A 17837-nucleotide genomic window follows, 5' to 3' on the forward strand; every position below is an offset into this window, starting at 1 on the left:
ATGGGCATACACTACCCGTAGGTGAACTTTGTTAAATACACTAGTTAGAACTGGGCGGACCACCCACTGTATTTTTGGTTAGTTAGTTAGTTGTTGTTAAAGTAGGCTAGTCTAGCTTAGGGGGGTGTTTTTGTATATTTATTGTTTCTTTCCTTGGGTCCAGCTCAGCCCCTTTTCCTGCTCCCCCCATTACCGTGTGTTTATAAATAAACCTAGAGTTTGACGGTAGATTTCTGTTGTCGTGGTTATTTCGTTCACACTTTCACTTTGTCACAATAATAATTTGCATGAGTTATGTTACGGATCTCATTACCATCCCCCCTAGACTGTCGGGCCAAAAGGGATTCGTAACACACCGAATACAACAGATGTAGACTTTACTGTGAACTGCTTACTTACGAGCGCTTTCCCAATAATGCAGAGTTAAAAATAAATAAAAATTTGCAAACATGTAACAATGAAATAACAATAACGAGGCTATATACAAGGAGTACTGGTACCGAGTCAACTACCTCACACTTCTGCAACGGATTTCTGTGACTGGACTCACACACACACACGAACACTCAGACACTTTCACACTCTTTTACACTCATCACGCTGCTGCTACTCTGTTTATTTGGGAAAAACTATCCACTAAACCCGAAACCTCAATCTTGTAATGAATAATGTGGAAATTGAGCAAGTTGAGGAGACTAAACTGCTTGGTGTAACCCTGGATTGTAAACTGTCATGATCAAAGCATATTGATGCAACGGTAACGAAGATGGGGAGAGGTCTGTCCAGTAATAAAGTGCTCCTCAACAAAACAAGTCCTACAGGCCCTAATTTAGTCGCACCATTACTACTGCCCAGTCATATGGTCAAGTGCCACAAAGAGAAACATAGACAAATTACAGTTGGCCCAGAGTAGAGCAGCAAGGCTGGCCTTTAATAAGGTCGATGTCCGAGCCCTGCGGAATACTAATTAACATGATACAAAAATCCCCATGTCGCACTTCCGCATCTACAGTGAAAGGTGACACAGCTAGAGCGGTGTTCTAGCAAAATCGTCTGAGTCTGAATGGTTTGGCCTACAAAACTATCATCACCTCTATGAGAAGATAAGACTCTCACGAGCACAATGCCATGTTCGGTCCGTTTTGCTCTACGACTCCCACAAGCGTCTTGGGACTCGTCTAAAGTTGGTACAGCTAATCTGGCAAATCCTGTCTGTTGCGTCAGAACATACATGTCGATTGTTTTGCTCTAGGGTGCCCACAGGCCTCAAAAGACTCGTCTGAAGGTCCCCCAGGAACCAGTTGAAAAACATTATGGAAGTATATACAGTATGGGGTTAAATACATGTCCAAAACAATAACAAATGTTTCCTGATTTTCTTATATCTCTCAGATATAGCACAGACACTTCAGAACAAACTTCCTTTTGATTTTTGGGTGGGACCATTTGTTGTATTGGCTAATAGCAGTAAGGCCAAAAATATTTTTTATATATATTTGTTTGATACTTCAAGGGGTCTTAAAATTCAAAATCAAATAGCTAACATCAATGACATGCATGTCAATCTCTCTTGGCTCAAATTAGAAGAGAGATTGACTGCATCACTACTTGTTTTTGTGAGAAGTATCGACATGTTGAAAGCACTGAGCTGCCTGTTTATTGGCACACAAGCTAAGACATCCATGCATACCCCACAGGACATGCCTCAAGAGATCTCTTCCCAGTCCCCAAGTTCAGACAGACTCTGGGAAACTCACAGTGCTACACAGAGCTATGACTACATGGAACTCTATTCCACATCAAATAACTCAAGCAAACAGTAAAATCGGAAGAACCCCCCCCCCCCCCCCCCCCCCCAGATAAAACTACACCTTATGGAACAAAGTGGACTGTGAAGAGACACACACACATGCACACACACAATCACGCATATGCACACATGCTAGCACAAGCACTCTACACATGTATGGTGGTATTATACATGTTGTATTGTAGATACAGTTTGTAGTGATGTAATAATGTTATATGATGTACTGTTTTATGTTTTGTTTTATGTGTGATGTAAGTGCCTTAATGTGTTTGGACTCCAGGAAGAGTAGCAGCAGCTAATGGGAATCCCTAATAAATACAAATACAAATAGGAGGGGTCTGAAATCATTTTCTGTGCTTGTCTGATAACGGTCTGTTTAAAAAAAGAGTCTACACAGAGGGACGACTACAGGAAATGGGGGGCCAAACACTCCCCATTCACATGGACAGGGCTGTAGTGGGGCGGGTCTAGAGTGTCAAGTTCCTCGGTGTCCACATCACTAAGGACCTATCATAGTCCAAACACACCATCACAGTCGTAAAGAGGGCACGACAACACCTCTTCCCCCTCAGGAGGCTGAAAAGATTTGGCATGGGGCCCCAGATCCTCAATTATACCTCTGCACCACAGAGATCATCTTGACTGGCTGCATCGAAGTTTGTTATGGTAACTGCCTGGCATCCAATGTTAAGGCGCTACAGAGTGTAGTGTGTACGGCCCAGTGCATCACTGGGGCTGAGCTTCCTGCCATCCAGGACCTCTATTCCAGGGCGTGTCAGAGAAAGGCCCTAAAAAAAGACTCAAGACACCCAAGTCATAGACTGTTCTTTCTGCTGCTGGATGGCAAGCGGTACCGGAGAGCCAAGTCTGGGACCAAAAGGCTCCTGAACAGCTTCTACCCCCAAGCCATAAGACTGCTGAACAGTTAATCAAATGGCTACCCAAACTATTTTCATTGACCCACTTTTTTGTTGCACTTGCACTGGCTCTATGTATACTCACTGGACTCTACCCACACACTCATACATACTACACTGACACTCCACCATTCACACACAAACACACCCTTCACATTCGATGTGGCTACTCTGTTTATCTATCCTGATTGCCAAATCACATTTATCTCTACTTACATGTGCATGTTGCCTAGACACTTTCACACCTACCTTACATGTACATAACATATACAGTACCAGTCAAAGGTTTGGACACACCTACTCATTCAAGTTTTTTCTTTATTTTTGTACTATTTTCTACATTGTAGAATAATAGTGAAGACATCAAAACTACAAAATAACACATATGGAATCATGTAACCAAAAAAGTCTTAAACAAATAAAAAATGTATGTTATACATGAGATTCTTCAAAGTAGCCACCCTTTGCCTTGATGACAGCTTTGCACACTCTTGGCATTCTCTCAAACAGCTTTATGAGGTAATCACCTGGAATGCATTTCAATTGACAGGTGTGCCTTGTTAAAAGTTCATTTGTGGAATTTCTTTCCCTCTTAATGCGTTTGAGCCAATTAGTTGTATTGTGACATGGTAGGGGTGGTATACAGAAGATAGCCCTATTTGGTAAAAGACCAAGTCCATATTATGGCAAGAACAGCTCAAATAAGCATAGAGAAATTACAGTACATCATTACTTTAATACATGTAGGTGAGTCAATCTGGAAAATGTCAAGAACTTTGAATGTTTCTTCAAGTGCAGTCCCAAAAACCATCAAGCGCTGTGATGAAACTGGCTCTCATGAAGAATGCCACAGTAAAGGAAGACCCAGAGTTACCTCCGCTGCAGAGGATAAGTTCATTACAGTTACCATCCTCAGAAATTGCAGCTCAAATAAATGCTTCAAAGAGTTCAATTAATAGACACATCTTGTCGCGGTCGTCCTCCTCCTCATCTGAAGAGGAGAGGCGAGAAGGATCGGAGGACCAAAATGCAGCGTGATATGTGTTCATGTTGAATGTTTAATTAAAGAAAGAACTGAACACTGAAACACTATACAAAAACAGTAAACAAAATAACAACCGTGAAGCTAATGCGATCACCCACAAACAAACAGTGCAACCCAGGCTACCTAAGTATGATTCTCAATCAGAGACAACTAATGACACCTGCCTCTGATTGAGAACCATACTAGGCCGAAACATAGAAATACCCAAATCATAGAAAAACAAACATAGACTGCCCACCCAACTCACGCCCTGACCATACTAAATAAATACAAAACAAAGAAAATAAAGGTCAGAACGTGACACATCTCAACTTCAACCGTTCATAGGAGACTGCGTGAATCAGGCCTTCATGGTCGAATTGCTGCAAAGAAATCACTTCTAAAGGACACCAATAAGAAGAAGAGACTTGCTTGGGCCAAGAAACACGAGCAATGGACATTAGACCAGTGGAAATCTGTCCTTTGGTCTGATGAGTCCAAATGTTGATTTTTGGTTCCAACCGCCGTGTCTTTGTGAGACGCAGAGTAGGTGAACGGATGATCTCTGCGTGTATGGTTCCCACCGTGAAGCATGGAGGAGGAGGTGTGATGGTGTGGGGGTGCGTTGCTGGTGACACTGTCAGTGATTTATTTAGAAATCAAGGCACACTTATCCAGGATGACTACCACAGCATTCTGCAGCATTACGCCATCCCATCTGGTTTGCGGTTAGTGGGACTATCATTTATTTTTCAACAAGACAATGATCCAACACACCTCCAGGCTGTGTAAGGGATATTTCACCAAGAGAGAGAGTGATGGAGTGCTGCATCAGATGACCTGGCCTCCACAATCACCCGACCTCAACACAATTGAGATTGTTTGGGATGAGTTGGACCGCAGTGTGAAGGAAAAACAGCCAACAAGTGCTCAGAATATATGGGACTCTTTCAAAACGGTTGGAAAAGCATTCCAGGTGAAACTGTCTGAGAGAATGCCAAAAGTATGCAAAGCAGTCATCAAGGCAAAGGATGGCTACTTTGAAGAATCTAAAATATTATATATATTTTGATTCGTTTAACACTTATTTTGTTCATAGTGGGGTATTAGTTTGTAGCCCAAACAATTCGGACTCTACAGACATTTTTGTGAAAAGACCAATTTTCGGGATGTCTCATGGCCTGACAAACACCGCTGTAGCTCGATCACTTTCCACCGCAGCTGCAGAAGGCTGACATAGGCGGATGCAGTGGATTGAGACTCAGCCCATGCAAAATATATATATATTTTTATTATGTTACTTAGATTGATGCACATGTGTGTCAATAGACTCTTAAGGACTCAAATAAAATAAAAATGCGTCTCTCACATTTATCTTGCATTTGTATCCTTTATGTGTCAATGTTGCTGTTCATATGTTTACTATGTGTTTACTATATGTTTACTATCTTATCCGACTTGTGTTGGTCAATTTCTTCAACAAAGGATCAGGTCTTTATAATTATCAAACATACATTAGTAATGGAAAGGAAACACATACTCTTTGTTTAAGTATTAAGATACTCCTTTAGTAATACAATTGTAGGCAGAAGTCGGTACAGAGTACAGAATAACAGTATATGATAGTTCTCCCCAAGTTCTGCAAAATGTCTAAGACATCCTGTACCTCATATAGCCTCTCCCAGTCCTCCTTGTGTGAGTTTCCCTGGCAACAACAGAAGTGGGTTTGACAGAAACTTGACCTTTCATCACAAGTATAGAATCATAAAAATGTGAACGAGTGTAAGCCTCTTCTGACAGGTAGCTGGTTTCATCAGGTCTGTGGCAGCCTTGTGTTCTCAGAAAACCAGATAACCACAGTGGGATCCAGACAAGGGGAGTCAAAATGTAGATGCCTTCTGATAGTGTTTGCAGGTCACAACACTCAAAGCAATGGTTTTAACACACACAGAGTGGTCTCCTGAGGAGGAGACCTTACAGATTATCAAAACATAATTTATTAACCCTTTAAAAGGTATAAGGACTTGGATTAACCCTCTTCACTTGCTACAATGGAATTTATTTCTAGAAGTAATTCTATGCCTATTCCTAAAAAAAATGAAGATTTAGGCTGAATCTCAAACTTAACACTTGAGCAGTCGAGTGGCCACTTGCTAATGTGTAAGACAGTGATCACTCGAGTCTACCACTGTTTTGGGCAAAATTAGAATTTAGAAGATGCACACATGCATACACATGTCAATTTTCCCAAATTCTAAGCCCACTAGAGAGCATTGTCTGCTGTGACTTATCTATGACACATAGACAGGACACTGCGACAGTGAGAACTTTGTAAAAACAAAACGTCATCTCTCCAGCAAGGCCCCAGGGTTCTGATCTGGAAAGACGCTTTGAAGTGTACCTACAGGCCAGCTTCGGTAATGCAGTTTAATTGAACTCTGTCCCAAAAAGAGAATTCTTATAGATGGCCCTATAGTGAAGTCAAACTTCCTAATAAGACACTTTAATCACCTTAATGCACAAAACATCCATTGAATTATTCAAATAATTGTAGCCGAAGTCTATTTTTCTTCCATCACTCACAGACGAAGATATTAACTTTTTATATTAATGCTCTGATGTCATGAGCCCAGATTTGCCTGGGAGAAGTGCAGGTTGGTTTATTTAACTGTCTACTTGCATAGGTTGCTCTGGCAGTTTCCTGAGGATGTCTGCATGATACAGCTGTCTGTCGACCGCAAAAGCGCACAGCCTCAGTCAGCCCAAAAAACGTAATGCTGTTAAAAAAAGGTAATGCTGTTAATATATTTTGATAACTTTTCATGTAGCCTAATATTGGCCAACTAATGACCAGTAAAGCATTATTCCATCAGCAGAAAAGTGTGAATGGACTAAACATTCGCTCTGTTACTCAAAAACAAATCAGACCACTTGTGTTCATAGCTACATTGTTGATTGTAAAATGACAGCTTTATACTACTGCATTACTAACAAGCGAGCTAATTATTTTGAGTCTAAACCAGCCTGATTTCATAGATCCACTAGCCTATACTGTAGTAGGCTGTTTATAGGAGCACCAACGCTAGGCTAACTTGTAGTGTATTCAAGGATTTATAAAGCTTCTAAAGTTTGTAATTTCCACTTAAAAATGTCAGACTTGATTTGCCCTGACGTGAAATGAATCAACCCCTATGTCCGTTGATTATATTCCACGTAATAATTCCCTTGAGATACGCTGTAGCCTCCTCCACATGATTGTGAGCTGGCACACTGGACCACAGTAGCCTTCTCCAACTACAGCTTCCAGCTGCCCACTGGCAGCTATTCTAAATCTTTCTTCAGATTTTCCAGAATGCAAATGATACATTTTGCATTCGAATGGAGGAAACCCGTTTCCTTGGCAACATGATCACCAATTTGGCCAAAAGAATAATACAATTAATTACATAAAAATGTTTCATCTTATATCATAGGTAAAGAATCCAAGCAGTACACCTCTCCACAATAGTGTAAGATATTCCTAAATGTGCTCAATTCTAAATCTACTGATGTCTTGACATAGTTTTCATACATGAATACAATGCCAATAAAGATGCAGCAAAATGAGTCATAATCCTTCTCAGTGCAGGTTATCTGACGTAAGACAATGGGTTATACGTCATTGGGTTCAATGTAGGACTTTTATTCTGAAGACGAACCGGTTCGCCTATTGCCCCTCGTCGCTAAAGCTACTCACTTGACGGTGGTCAAGGCACTGACGTCGCGTTTCATTCACAGTGTTCCACTACTATCTGTTTTTCCAGATTCTACTTTAGCTAGCTTTTTAACCAATAAGTTAACAGTTTGTTTACCTGCCAGAGTTCATTAACGTTATAGCTATAGGTACTAGAGGATTTGGTAAGTAGCTAGTTCATTTTAGTTAGCGTTACGCAGCATCTTTGTTGTTGCATGCCAACCAAGGTAGCTTGCTAACTCTACCTTACAACGTAAGGTTACTAACTTACGTCAGATAGCTAGCTAACCGGCTAGCTAGGGGCGTTGTGACAAAACAGCTTGTGATGTAATATTTCCATGCAAGAGTTAAATGTAGCTAGCGAGCAACTAAGCAGTGGGGCAAAATGCATTCGAAATCGTCTCAAAGCTAGGTACTTAGCTAGGTATTTAATTATCAATACATTACAAGTCATGATGAGAGCAACATTAGCTAGCTAACGTTCGCTAACTACGTTACTTTTAACTTGATTTCAAGCTGTGCATTACATCATCAGTATGTTTGTTTCATCAAGAACACACCACTAGGTGTATGCTAGGCCTATATTCTGTTATTCAGTTTTAATATCATAGCTAGCTACTTATTAAACTGTATGCTGAAGCTTTGTCATCCATCAAGCATAACCCTCCAATCTCTATCCAACCATTAACCCCTCAAACCTGACATCCATAAACATTTATAACCCGTTTTTATCCTTAAATCCCTCCAACTTCCCTTCATCCATTTATCCCACCCATCTCCCATCAACCTCCACCTATCTAGCGGTGCTTTCAGGATGCTGTGAACGTAGTCTGATTAAACAGGCTGTTATACACAGCCTGAAACATATGCCTGCCAAATCGTGTTAATGTCCCTTACAAGACATGATTTTGAATACAATTACGTTGAAACTTTCTCTACCAATGGTCTGTGCAGTTTGTCCTTCAGCTGCTTGAAAATTGAGACAAAATATCTACTGGAAAGTATTGTTTACCTGACTTTTTAGAGAGCCAGTAGGTACAATGGGGAGAACAAGTATTTGATACACTGCTGATTTTGCAGGTTTTCCTACATACAAAGTATCTAGAGGTCTGTAATTTTTATCATAGGTACACTTCAACTGTGAGAGATGGAATCTAAAACAAAAATCCAGAAAATCACATTGTATTATTTTAAAGTAATTCATTAGCATTTTATTGCATGACATAAGTATTTGATACATCAGAAAATCAGAACTTTTGGTACAGAAACCTTTGTTTGCAATTACAGAGATCATACGTTTCCTGTAGTTCTTGACCCCCACTGTATATGGTTGGTTCAGCACCCAGGTAAAGTTAGTATTTTTTCTCTTGTCAATAGACATGTTGGTTGTTTAGCAACAAAACTGAACCATTTGTAACTATGGGGCAAAACAGATGGGGTTGTCTTAGATTGTTGACAACATGTGAGCTTTATTTAGTCTCCAATTATTGAAAACATAAATACATTTGCACAATGAGCACTTGTCTCTCAAATACACCATATTAACAAAGCTATGTGGACACCCCTTCAAATTAGAGGATTCGGCTATTTCTGCCAAACCCTGTATAAAATCAAGCCCACAGCCATGCAATCTCCAAAGACAAACATTGGCAGTAGAATGGCCTTACTGGAGCTCAGTGACTTTCAACTTGGCACTATAATAGGATGCCACCTTTCCAACAAGTCAGTTTGTCAAATTTCTGCCCTGCTAGAGCTGCCCTGGTCAACGTTAAGTGCTGTTATTGTGAAGTGGAAACGTCTAGGAGCGCCACACAAACTCACAGAACAGGACCGGTCGAGTGTTGAAACGCGTAACGCGTAAAACTTGTCTATCCTTGGTTGCAACATTCACCAAAATGCCTTTGGAAGCAACGTCTGCACAATAACTGTTAGTCGGGAGCTTCATGAAATTGGTTTCCATGGCCAAGCAGAAGCACACAAGCCTAAGATCACAATGCCAAGCTTCGGCTGTAGTGGTGTAAAGGTCGCCGCCATTGGACTCTGGAGCAGTGAATCATACCTCACCATCTGGCAGTTCGACGGATTAATCTGGGTTTGGTGGATGCCAGGAGAACTCTATCTGCCTCAATGCATAGTGCCAACTAAAATTTGGTTGAGGAGGAATAATGGTCTGTTTTTCATGGTTCCCTCTAGGCCCCTTAGTTCCAGTGAAGGGAAATCTTAACGCTACAGCATACAATGACATTCTTTACTACTCTGTACTTCCAACTTTGTGGCACAGTTTGGGGAAGGCCCTTTCCTGTTTCAGCATGACAATGTCCCTGTGCACAAAGAAATGTCCCTGTCCATACAGAAATGGTTTGTCGAGGTCGGTGTGGAAGAATTAGACTGGCCTGCGCAGTTCCCTGACCTCATCCCCATCGAACGCCTTTGGGATGAATTGGAACGCCGGCTGCAAGCCAGGCCTAATTGCCCAACATCAGTGCCCGATCTTACTGATGCTATTGTTGCTGAATGGAAGCAAGTCCCCGCAGCAATGTTCCAACATCTAGTGGAAAGCCTTCCCTGAATAGTGGAGGCTATTATGGCAGCAAAGGGGGGACCAACTCAATATTAATGCCCATGATTTTGAAATGAGATGTTCTGCTAGCAGGTGTCCACATACTTTTGGTCATGTATTGTACATCATTACAGGTTTTGGTTAGCTAGCTAGTGAAGTTTAGCCATATTTGCATTGACCTGAAATCAGTCAAGACACCTCAAAACAACACATGCTATCAATAACAAGATTAATCAAGCCGAGTGGCGCAGCAGTCTAAGGCACTGCATCTCAGTGCTAGAGGCGTCACTCCAGACACCCTGATTCGAATCCAGGTCTATATCACAACCGGCCATGATTGGGAGTCCCATAGGGCGGCACACAATTGGCCCAGCGTCGTCCAGGTTTGGCCGGTGTAGGACTGACTTGCCTAGTTAAATAATGTTTTTTTTATTTTTAGATACGATTCCCCACATGGCAGGTTCTTGTCATTCTTGCTAGCAATCTGGCCATCCAGAATCACAACATGCTGACTTCTGCCCCTTGGAAGCACACACATCATTTTCGTGATGTTGTCAGCTAACCCATCTATAACTATTGAACCATGCATGCCATGATAATGAAAAAGGTATATTCTGAATCGGGAGGATGGTGAACAATCCAGACTTTTTTTATTTAAAAAAATGTATAAATATGAAGAGATTCAGAATATACAATTTTCATTGCCATGACATGCTTGGTTCACTAGCTATTGATGAGAGAAAGTTTAATGTTTGATATTTGGTTCTATAATTAATAGCTTTTGAACCAAGCATGACAAGACAATGAAAATTGTATATTCTGAATCAGGAGAGGATGGAGAACAATCAACCTTTTTCAATCTTCAACATGTTTTTAAATTCAAAACAAAAAATGTGTGGATTGTTCTCCAGCCTCCCCTGAATCAAAATATACTATTGTCATGGCATGCTTGGTTCAATATCTATTGTCGAGAGGAAAACAAATATCCAATATAAAACTATACAATACTTTCCTGTGAATATTTTGTAAAGAATTTTGGGCAGTTGAAGGGCAAACCGCAAAGACAACCAGAGGAGTAAGTTTAAATGTAATTTCATTCAACATTCTGGCTTGTAAGAAACATTTATATGATTTTGCAGGCATTCGTTTCAGGCTGTATATACTGTACCGATTAATTTTGTATTACAGCCTGTTTAATCAGACTGCGTGAACGTGGAATGACAGTGTTCAATTGAATGTTTGATTTACAGACCGTTGTCAGTAGTAAGAGAAGAATGTGATTGTGCTGCGCACACATCAAAACTATTACATGCTTAGTTTACTGCATGTTAATCGTTAGACAGATGTTTACTGACAAATTTCTGCTCAGCAGTAATTGCCTTCTAGGCAAAGAAGAAATAATGTTTGTGCTACCACAAAAGTAAATCTGTCCTCTGGCCTAGACAGTCATAGGAAAGAAATAGTTACAAACATGATCACTTAAAATTTTTTGATTGTTCTGCAAAGGCAACTTAATTGATTAGCACATTTTTCTTGTTGTCATTTTATAGGATAAAGCTACCCAAAAAGAAATGGGGGCATTTTTGGACAAGCCAAAGATGGAGAAGTTCAATGCCCACGGAGAAGGAAATGGCCTACGATATGGCCTGAGCAGCATGCAGGGCTGGCGGGTAGAGATGGAGGATACACACACGGCTGTCATTGGCCTGCCCCATGGCCTCAACCCCTGGTCCTTTTTTTGCTGTGTATGATGGCCATGCTGGCTCTCAGGTGGCCCGCTACTGCTGCGAGCACTTGCTAGAGCACATCACCAGCAACCCAGATTTCAGGGGTGGGGGTGCAGGACCAGGAGGTGGAGAAGTGGGGGGCAGGGCAATTCTGGACAGGCATGGACCCGAGCCATCAGTGGAGAGTGTGAAGAGTGGCATTCGCACTGGCTTCCTGCAGATTGATGAGCAGATGCGAGTTATCTCGGAGCGTAAGCATGGTGCGGACCGCAGCGGCTCTACTGCAGTGGGAGTCATGATCTCACCTCGCCACATGTACTTCATTAATTGTGGCGACTCACGGGCACTCCTCAGCAGGGGAGGCCGGGTCCATTTCTTTACGCTGGATCACAAGCCCAGCAATCCATTGGAAAAGGAGCGCATCCAGAATGCCGGTGGCTCTGTCATGATTCAACGTGTTAATGGCTCGCTAGCTGTGTCTCGGGCCCTTGGTGACTTTGACTATAAATGTGTACATGGCAAGGGCCCCACAGAGCAGCTTGTGTCGCCTGAGCCAGAGGTGTATGAGATTGAAAGATCTGAGGCGGAGGATGAGTTTGTTGTTTTGGCGTGTGATGGCATCTGGGACGTGATGGCCAATGAGGAGCTATGTGACTTTGTGCGTTTACGTCTAGAGGTGACAGAGGACTTGGAGAGAGTGTGCAATGAGATTGTTGACACATGTTTATACAAGGTAAGGTCAGCTAGATAATATTTTACAATGGAGAGGAGATTTGAATAGTCTACTTAAGTGTGCTTTTCTGAATTGGCTACTACAGCATATTTCCCAGAGATGGAACACTAAGGGCCAACTCGAGTCCAAGAGTTTTCCTGGATTTTTATGACTTCCTGTCACTTGTATTTGCACTTGAACTGGATAGGCTACTATGATAAGCAGAATATTAGCACTACTGGGTGGAGTGAGGGTTCTGTTCTCTAGCAGTGGGAAGGATGCGCGACACACAGCCCAAATCAGTTGGTGAGCTGTGGGGCAAGCAAGCAATGTGTGTTTGCAGACAGGCAGGCTTCGCTCCACCTTCGATCAAAAGCTACACATCGCACAAGCTACTCTTTTGCTTCCCGCAACCACCAGGCACCAGCCTACTATATATCTTTGCCTGGTTAAGAAATACAAACTGTTTTACGAAATTGAAAACAATAGTATTGAGTTTAATAGTAAAACAACAGTCTGTCTCTCTCCTCCCTTGAGTATAGAAAAGTAGGCTGTCTTTGAATTTGTTGTCTCACTCTACCCTCTCAATTTCCCACCTGCATACCATAGACAGTTTCTGACAGGACTCCTGTTAGTTTTCCCTCTGCATTAAAAAACACACATATCAGTTGCCGATTACAAAAAAGTAGCTGATAGCATGTTACAATGAATGTAAATAGTAATCTGGTAAATCTAACAGGAGCAATAGCCAATTCTTTTTAGATACCATTCATCCCTTCAAAACATCATTATTGATTTGACATAACTTCAACATTATATAAAAAATGTAATGTGTGTGAGCTTGTGTATGAAGGACGTATTTGTTTCATAAGCTATTGCATATTGCAGGCAATTATGACCATTGGCCAGCAGGAGAAAAATATTTGCGTTACTTCAAAATCTTCCCACCAGCCGGATACTAGTAAGTTCTGGTAGATTTCTTATACCAAATCTGAGCCAAATCAATAGAGGTGCGAATCTAGCAACAGACGAGCATCGAGACAGCAACACGGCAGTACGAGCGAGCAAAAAAACAGCAGTAACCAAAATGCCAAATATGTCTAAAGCACGCCAAATCATTCGTTTAGCTTTCAAAAGTTTTTCAACCAATGGTGCAAAGATTGTGGCGCAGTGTCAAATATGTAACAGAAAAATAGAAGAGACCGGAACCACGTCGAACTTCAAAACTCAGACCAAGTCACTCAGACTTGAGCACTGGGACAGCACTGGGACTGGACTTCAGCCATAGGGACTCTTGACTGGACTCGTGACTCAACCATTGGTGACTAAGACTTGGACTCGACTCGGACTTAACCATGGGGACTCGTGACTAAGACTTGGACTCGACTCAGACTTAACCATAGGGACTCGTGACTCGAGCACAGGGGACTTGAGACTCGACTCGAGGTTTAGTGACTAGACTACAAAGCAACTTTGTGAATTGACTGTATTGTTTTTTAGTATACTGAGCAAAAATATAAACGCAACATGGAACAATTTCAAAGAATTTACTGAGTTACGGTTCATATAAGGAAATCAGTCAATTGAAATAAATTCATTACGCCCTAATCTATGTGTTTCACATGACTGGGAATACAGATATGCATCTAAAAAATTGTCCTCACAATGGGCCTCAGGATCTTGTCACAGTATCTCTATGCATTCAAATTGCCATTGATAAAATGCAATTGTGTTCGTTGTCCATAGTTTATGCCTGCCCATACCATAACCCCACCTCCACCATGGGGCATGCTGTTCACAACGTTGACATCATCAAACCGCTCACCCACACACCTGGTCTGCGGTTGTGAGGCCGGTTGGACGTACTGCTAAATTCTCTAAAACAATGTTGGAGGCGGCTTATGGTAGGGAAATTAACATTCAATTATGGACATTCCTGCATTCACCATGCCAATTGCACACTCCCTTTACTTGAGACATCTGTGGCATTGTGTTGTGTGATACAACTGCACATTTTAGTGGCCTTTTATTGTCCCCAGCACAAGATGCACTTGTGTAATGATCATACGGTTTAATCAGTTTCTTGATATGCCACACCTATCAGGTGGATGGATTATCTTGGCAAAGAAATGCTCACTAACAGGGATGTAGACAAATTTGTGCACTACATTTGAAAGAAATATGCTTTTTATTGCATATAGAATATTTCTGGAATCTTTTATTTCAGCTCATGAAACATGGGACCAACACTTTACATGTTGCGTTTATATCTTTGTTAAGTGTAAATGGCTCAGTTAAATAATGATTGTAAATCAGCCAGACAGTCAAGCACAGATAGTTAGTGATACCTCACACAGCTATCAAGATAAATTCAAGTGTTTGCCAGCTTCAATTTCAATACTTGTAAAATCAGATATCAATATAGATGTCCAGCAGCCATACTACCCTGCATCCCACTGCTGTCTTGCTAAGCAGTGTTGGGCCTGGTCAATCCTAGGACGGGAACCACTGCTGTTGGAAGTAGTGTTTGCGGGCCCTCCACTCTTCACTAAAGATCCGATGGCATTTGTCGCGAGAGTAGGCGTGTTAACCCTGCTTTCAATCCCAATTCTATGTCCTTTTTTTAAAAATGTGCTTTTAAATGTAATGTGCTTTATATGTAATATATGCCTTGAATTTATTACATTCTAGAGTTACTAAGGCCCGCCCCCCTTGCAACCTCGGACAACATTTTCCCAGAAAGCCCAATTCAAGCACTGGTGAAACGGTGCTTCTAATACACAAATAAATTAAACTCAGACTACCCCTTTCTAATCAGGAAAGTCTCTGGTAAGTTGTGATGGACTGTCATTAAAGTTGCTTCACGGTAACTTAAAATTATGTTTTTAGTGTAACTTGCCACTGAATGGCTTCACAATTCACTGTAAGCATTCAGTCAAAGCTATAACCACTTTTGGAGCTAACTAGTGCTCTCAAATCGTGTTGTGACGGCGATAGCAGATGGGAGTTGTATTCATAACATTGCTAACTTAGCTAACATTTTGAGAAAACAAGTTACATTACGTGGCTAGCTAACTAGCGTATCAACATGTTGTCAATGAGACCAGCTGAGCTAGCAAATAATGTAACAAATGTATAATTTCAGATTTGAAAACAATACAGGCTCTGCTTTTCAAGAATCACAGTAGCAAGTACTCCTGGTGCACTGTTAAATTATTTAGCAATTCAAACGTACATTTTTTTTGAGGCTTTTTGTTTTTGCCATAGCCCTCTGGCTTTCATGCCATCGAAATGTGCGCTTGTCTAAGGTGTCAGTCGTTGCTATCCTTTAGAGCGCTACGGTTGGTTGCCCAAAATTCTGGGGCGGGGCTTGGAGAAGGGTCAATTGAAAGCATTCAAGAGACGTCTTGTGATTGTGTTCACGCTACATACAGTATGTCCATGTAAATAATATATGCCATTTAGCAGACGCTTTTATCCAAAGCGACTTACAGTCATGTGTGCATACATTCTACGTATGGGTGGTCCCGGGGATCGAACCCACTACCCTGGCGTTACAAGCGCCATGCTCTACCAACTGAGCTACAGGACCACTAAATCCACTCAAATAAGCATAATTTCAGAGTTTTTACAAAGCATGTTTTATAGCAAAATGTGTAACTTGCATTTCCTCTGCTCAACTCTCCTCTCTGAACAGGGAAGCCGGGACAACATGAGTGTGGTGCTGGTGTGTTTCCCAGGTGCTCCCAAGATCTCGCAAGAAGCTGTGAAGAGACAGGCAGAGCTGGATAAGTACCTGCAGAGCAGGGTAGAAGGTGGAGCATCTAAAAAGAAATGAGTTATGTTACACATTTCAAAAGAGCGAGACACCGATTGTTGTTGCGTAAACTTATGGTAGTACTTATTACTTACCAAAACAGAAACTAAATATAAAAGTACTCACAGAACCCCAATTGTAAGTGTGAAGGCACTTGAGTGTCTTTATAGGCAACATACTTTTTAATATGGTTTATCCTGGACTTAAAATGTCCTCAAGGGAAATTTAGCAAATGTTAACTTTAGAATGCTTAATATATATATATATATATAAAATCATATTCATTGTCAAAATGTATTTTTTCTCACAGCTTTTTCAATGAAGCAAGCTCAATATTGTATCTTCTGGACCCGTTTTTTCAAATCATTTAATCTTGATCAGAATAATACGGATTCTGTAATCCCTTATTTTGCAGATTTCTTTGGCCAGTGTTTCTGAAATAGGTAGGAAAGGACCATTCTGACCATGCCATCTACTGGGCAGGTTATATTACTACATACATGAACAAAGGTTCACTTTCTTAAATATTTTTTTTTTTAACCAAATCTGTGTTTTGGATGTACGTTAATGTTTTGAGAAACATGTCCCACCAGCGATTATACTTCCTCATGTTTGTTCAGCAGCATGATAAAACATGAACAAAGGCTCCAAAACACCTAAATACATCCTTTTAAAAGTGACGCTGTATAGTGATGCAGGTCTTTAAATGTTATACACATGCAATTGTGTCATTCCGAAATGTATCCGCAACGTTATATTCCATGTTGTGTGACTCGAGCTATACTTTTCGTCACTTTACTGCTTTAATATTGCAGATATATTGTGGTTTCTAGCAATGTCATTGTCTGCATAATTTCCAATCCCCCATATATATTTTTTGTAAATATATAAAGCACCAGTCAAAAGTTTGGACACACCTACTCATTCAAGGGTTTACATTTTTTTGTGCTATTTTCTACATTGTAGAATAATAGTGAAGACATCAAAACTATGAAATAACACATGGAATCATGTACGAACCAAAAAAGTGTTAAACGATTCAAAATCTATTTTATATTCTTCGAAGTAGCCACCCTCTGCCTTGATGACAGCTTTGCACACTCTTGGTATTCTCTCAACCTCTTGGTATTCTCTCAACCAACTTCATAAGGTAGTCACCTGGAATGCATTTCAATTAACAGGTGTGCTTTGTTCATTTGTGGAATTTCTTTCCTTCTTAATGTGATTGAGCCAGTCAGTTGTGTTGTGACAAGGTAGGGGTGGTGTACAGAAGATAGCCCTATTTGGTAAAAGACCACATTATGGTAAGAACAGCTCAAATAAGCAAAGAGAAGGACTATTGACTCTGACTTTTAAAACACCCAGCAGTGCTATTTGCAGAGTTGGCTCCAATTAAATGTTGCAATTTTTCTGCCATTCCTGAACCTGCAACCAAAAACAAGCTCCATGTGGGCAGTACCAAAAGAAGTAATCTAATGATTATGGATGACTCTTCGCAGCAAAATCTGCAGAGCTGCCATTTGTGAATCCCCCATAC

At 40.9% G+C, this 17837-nt stretch overlaps 1 protein-coding gene across 1 annotated transcript; it reads left to right on the top strand.

Moving 5' to 3' along the window:
* The first annotated feature begins 7501 nt into the window (after positions 1 to 7501).
* ppm1ab (protein phosphatase, Mg2+/Mn2+ dependent, 1Ab) lies at positions 7502 to 17244 on the top strand. The gene is given in 4 exon segments (XM_046293292.1): positions 7502 to 7648; positions 11595 to 11777; positions 11779 to 12504; positions 16181 to 17244. Coding segments are annotated over 3 exon segments (1029 nt in total). The 5' UTR covers positions 7502 to 7648; positions 11595 to 11615; the 3' UTR covers positions 16322 to 17244.
* Positions 17245 to 17837: the final 593 nt, after the last annotated feature.

Source organism: Oncorhynchus gorbuscha, linkage group LG12 (genome assembly GCF_021184085.1).
Source record: "Oncorhynchus gorbuscha isolate QuinsamMale2020 ecotype Even-year linkage group LG12, OgorEven_v1.0, whole genome shotgun sequence".
Lineage (NCBI taxonomy): Eukaryota > Metazoa > Chordata > Actinopteri > Salmoniformes > Salmonidae > Oncorhynchus > Oncorhynchus gorbuscha.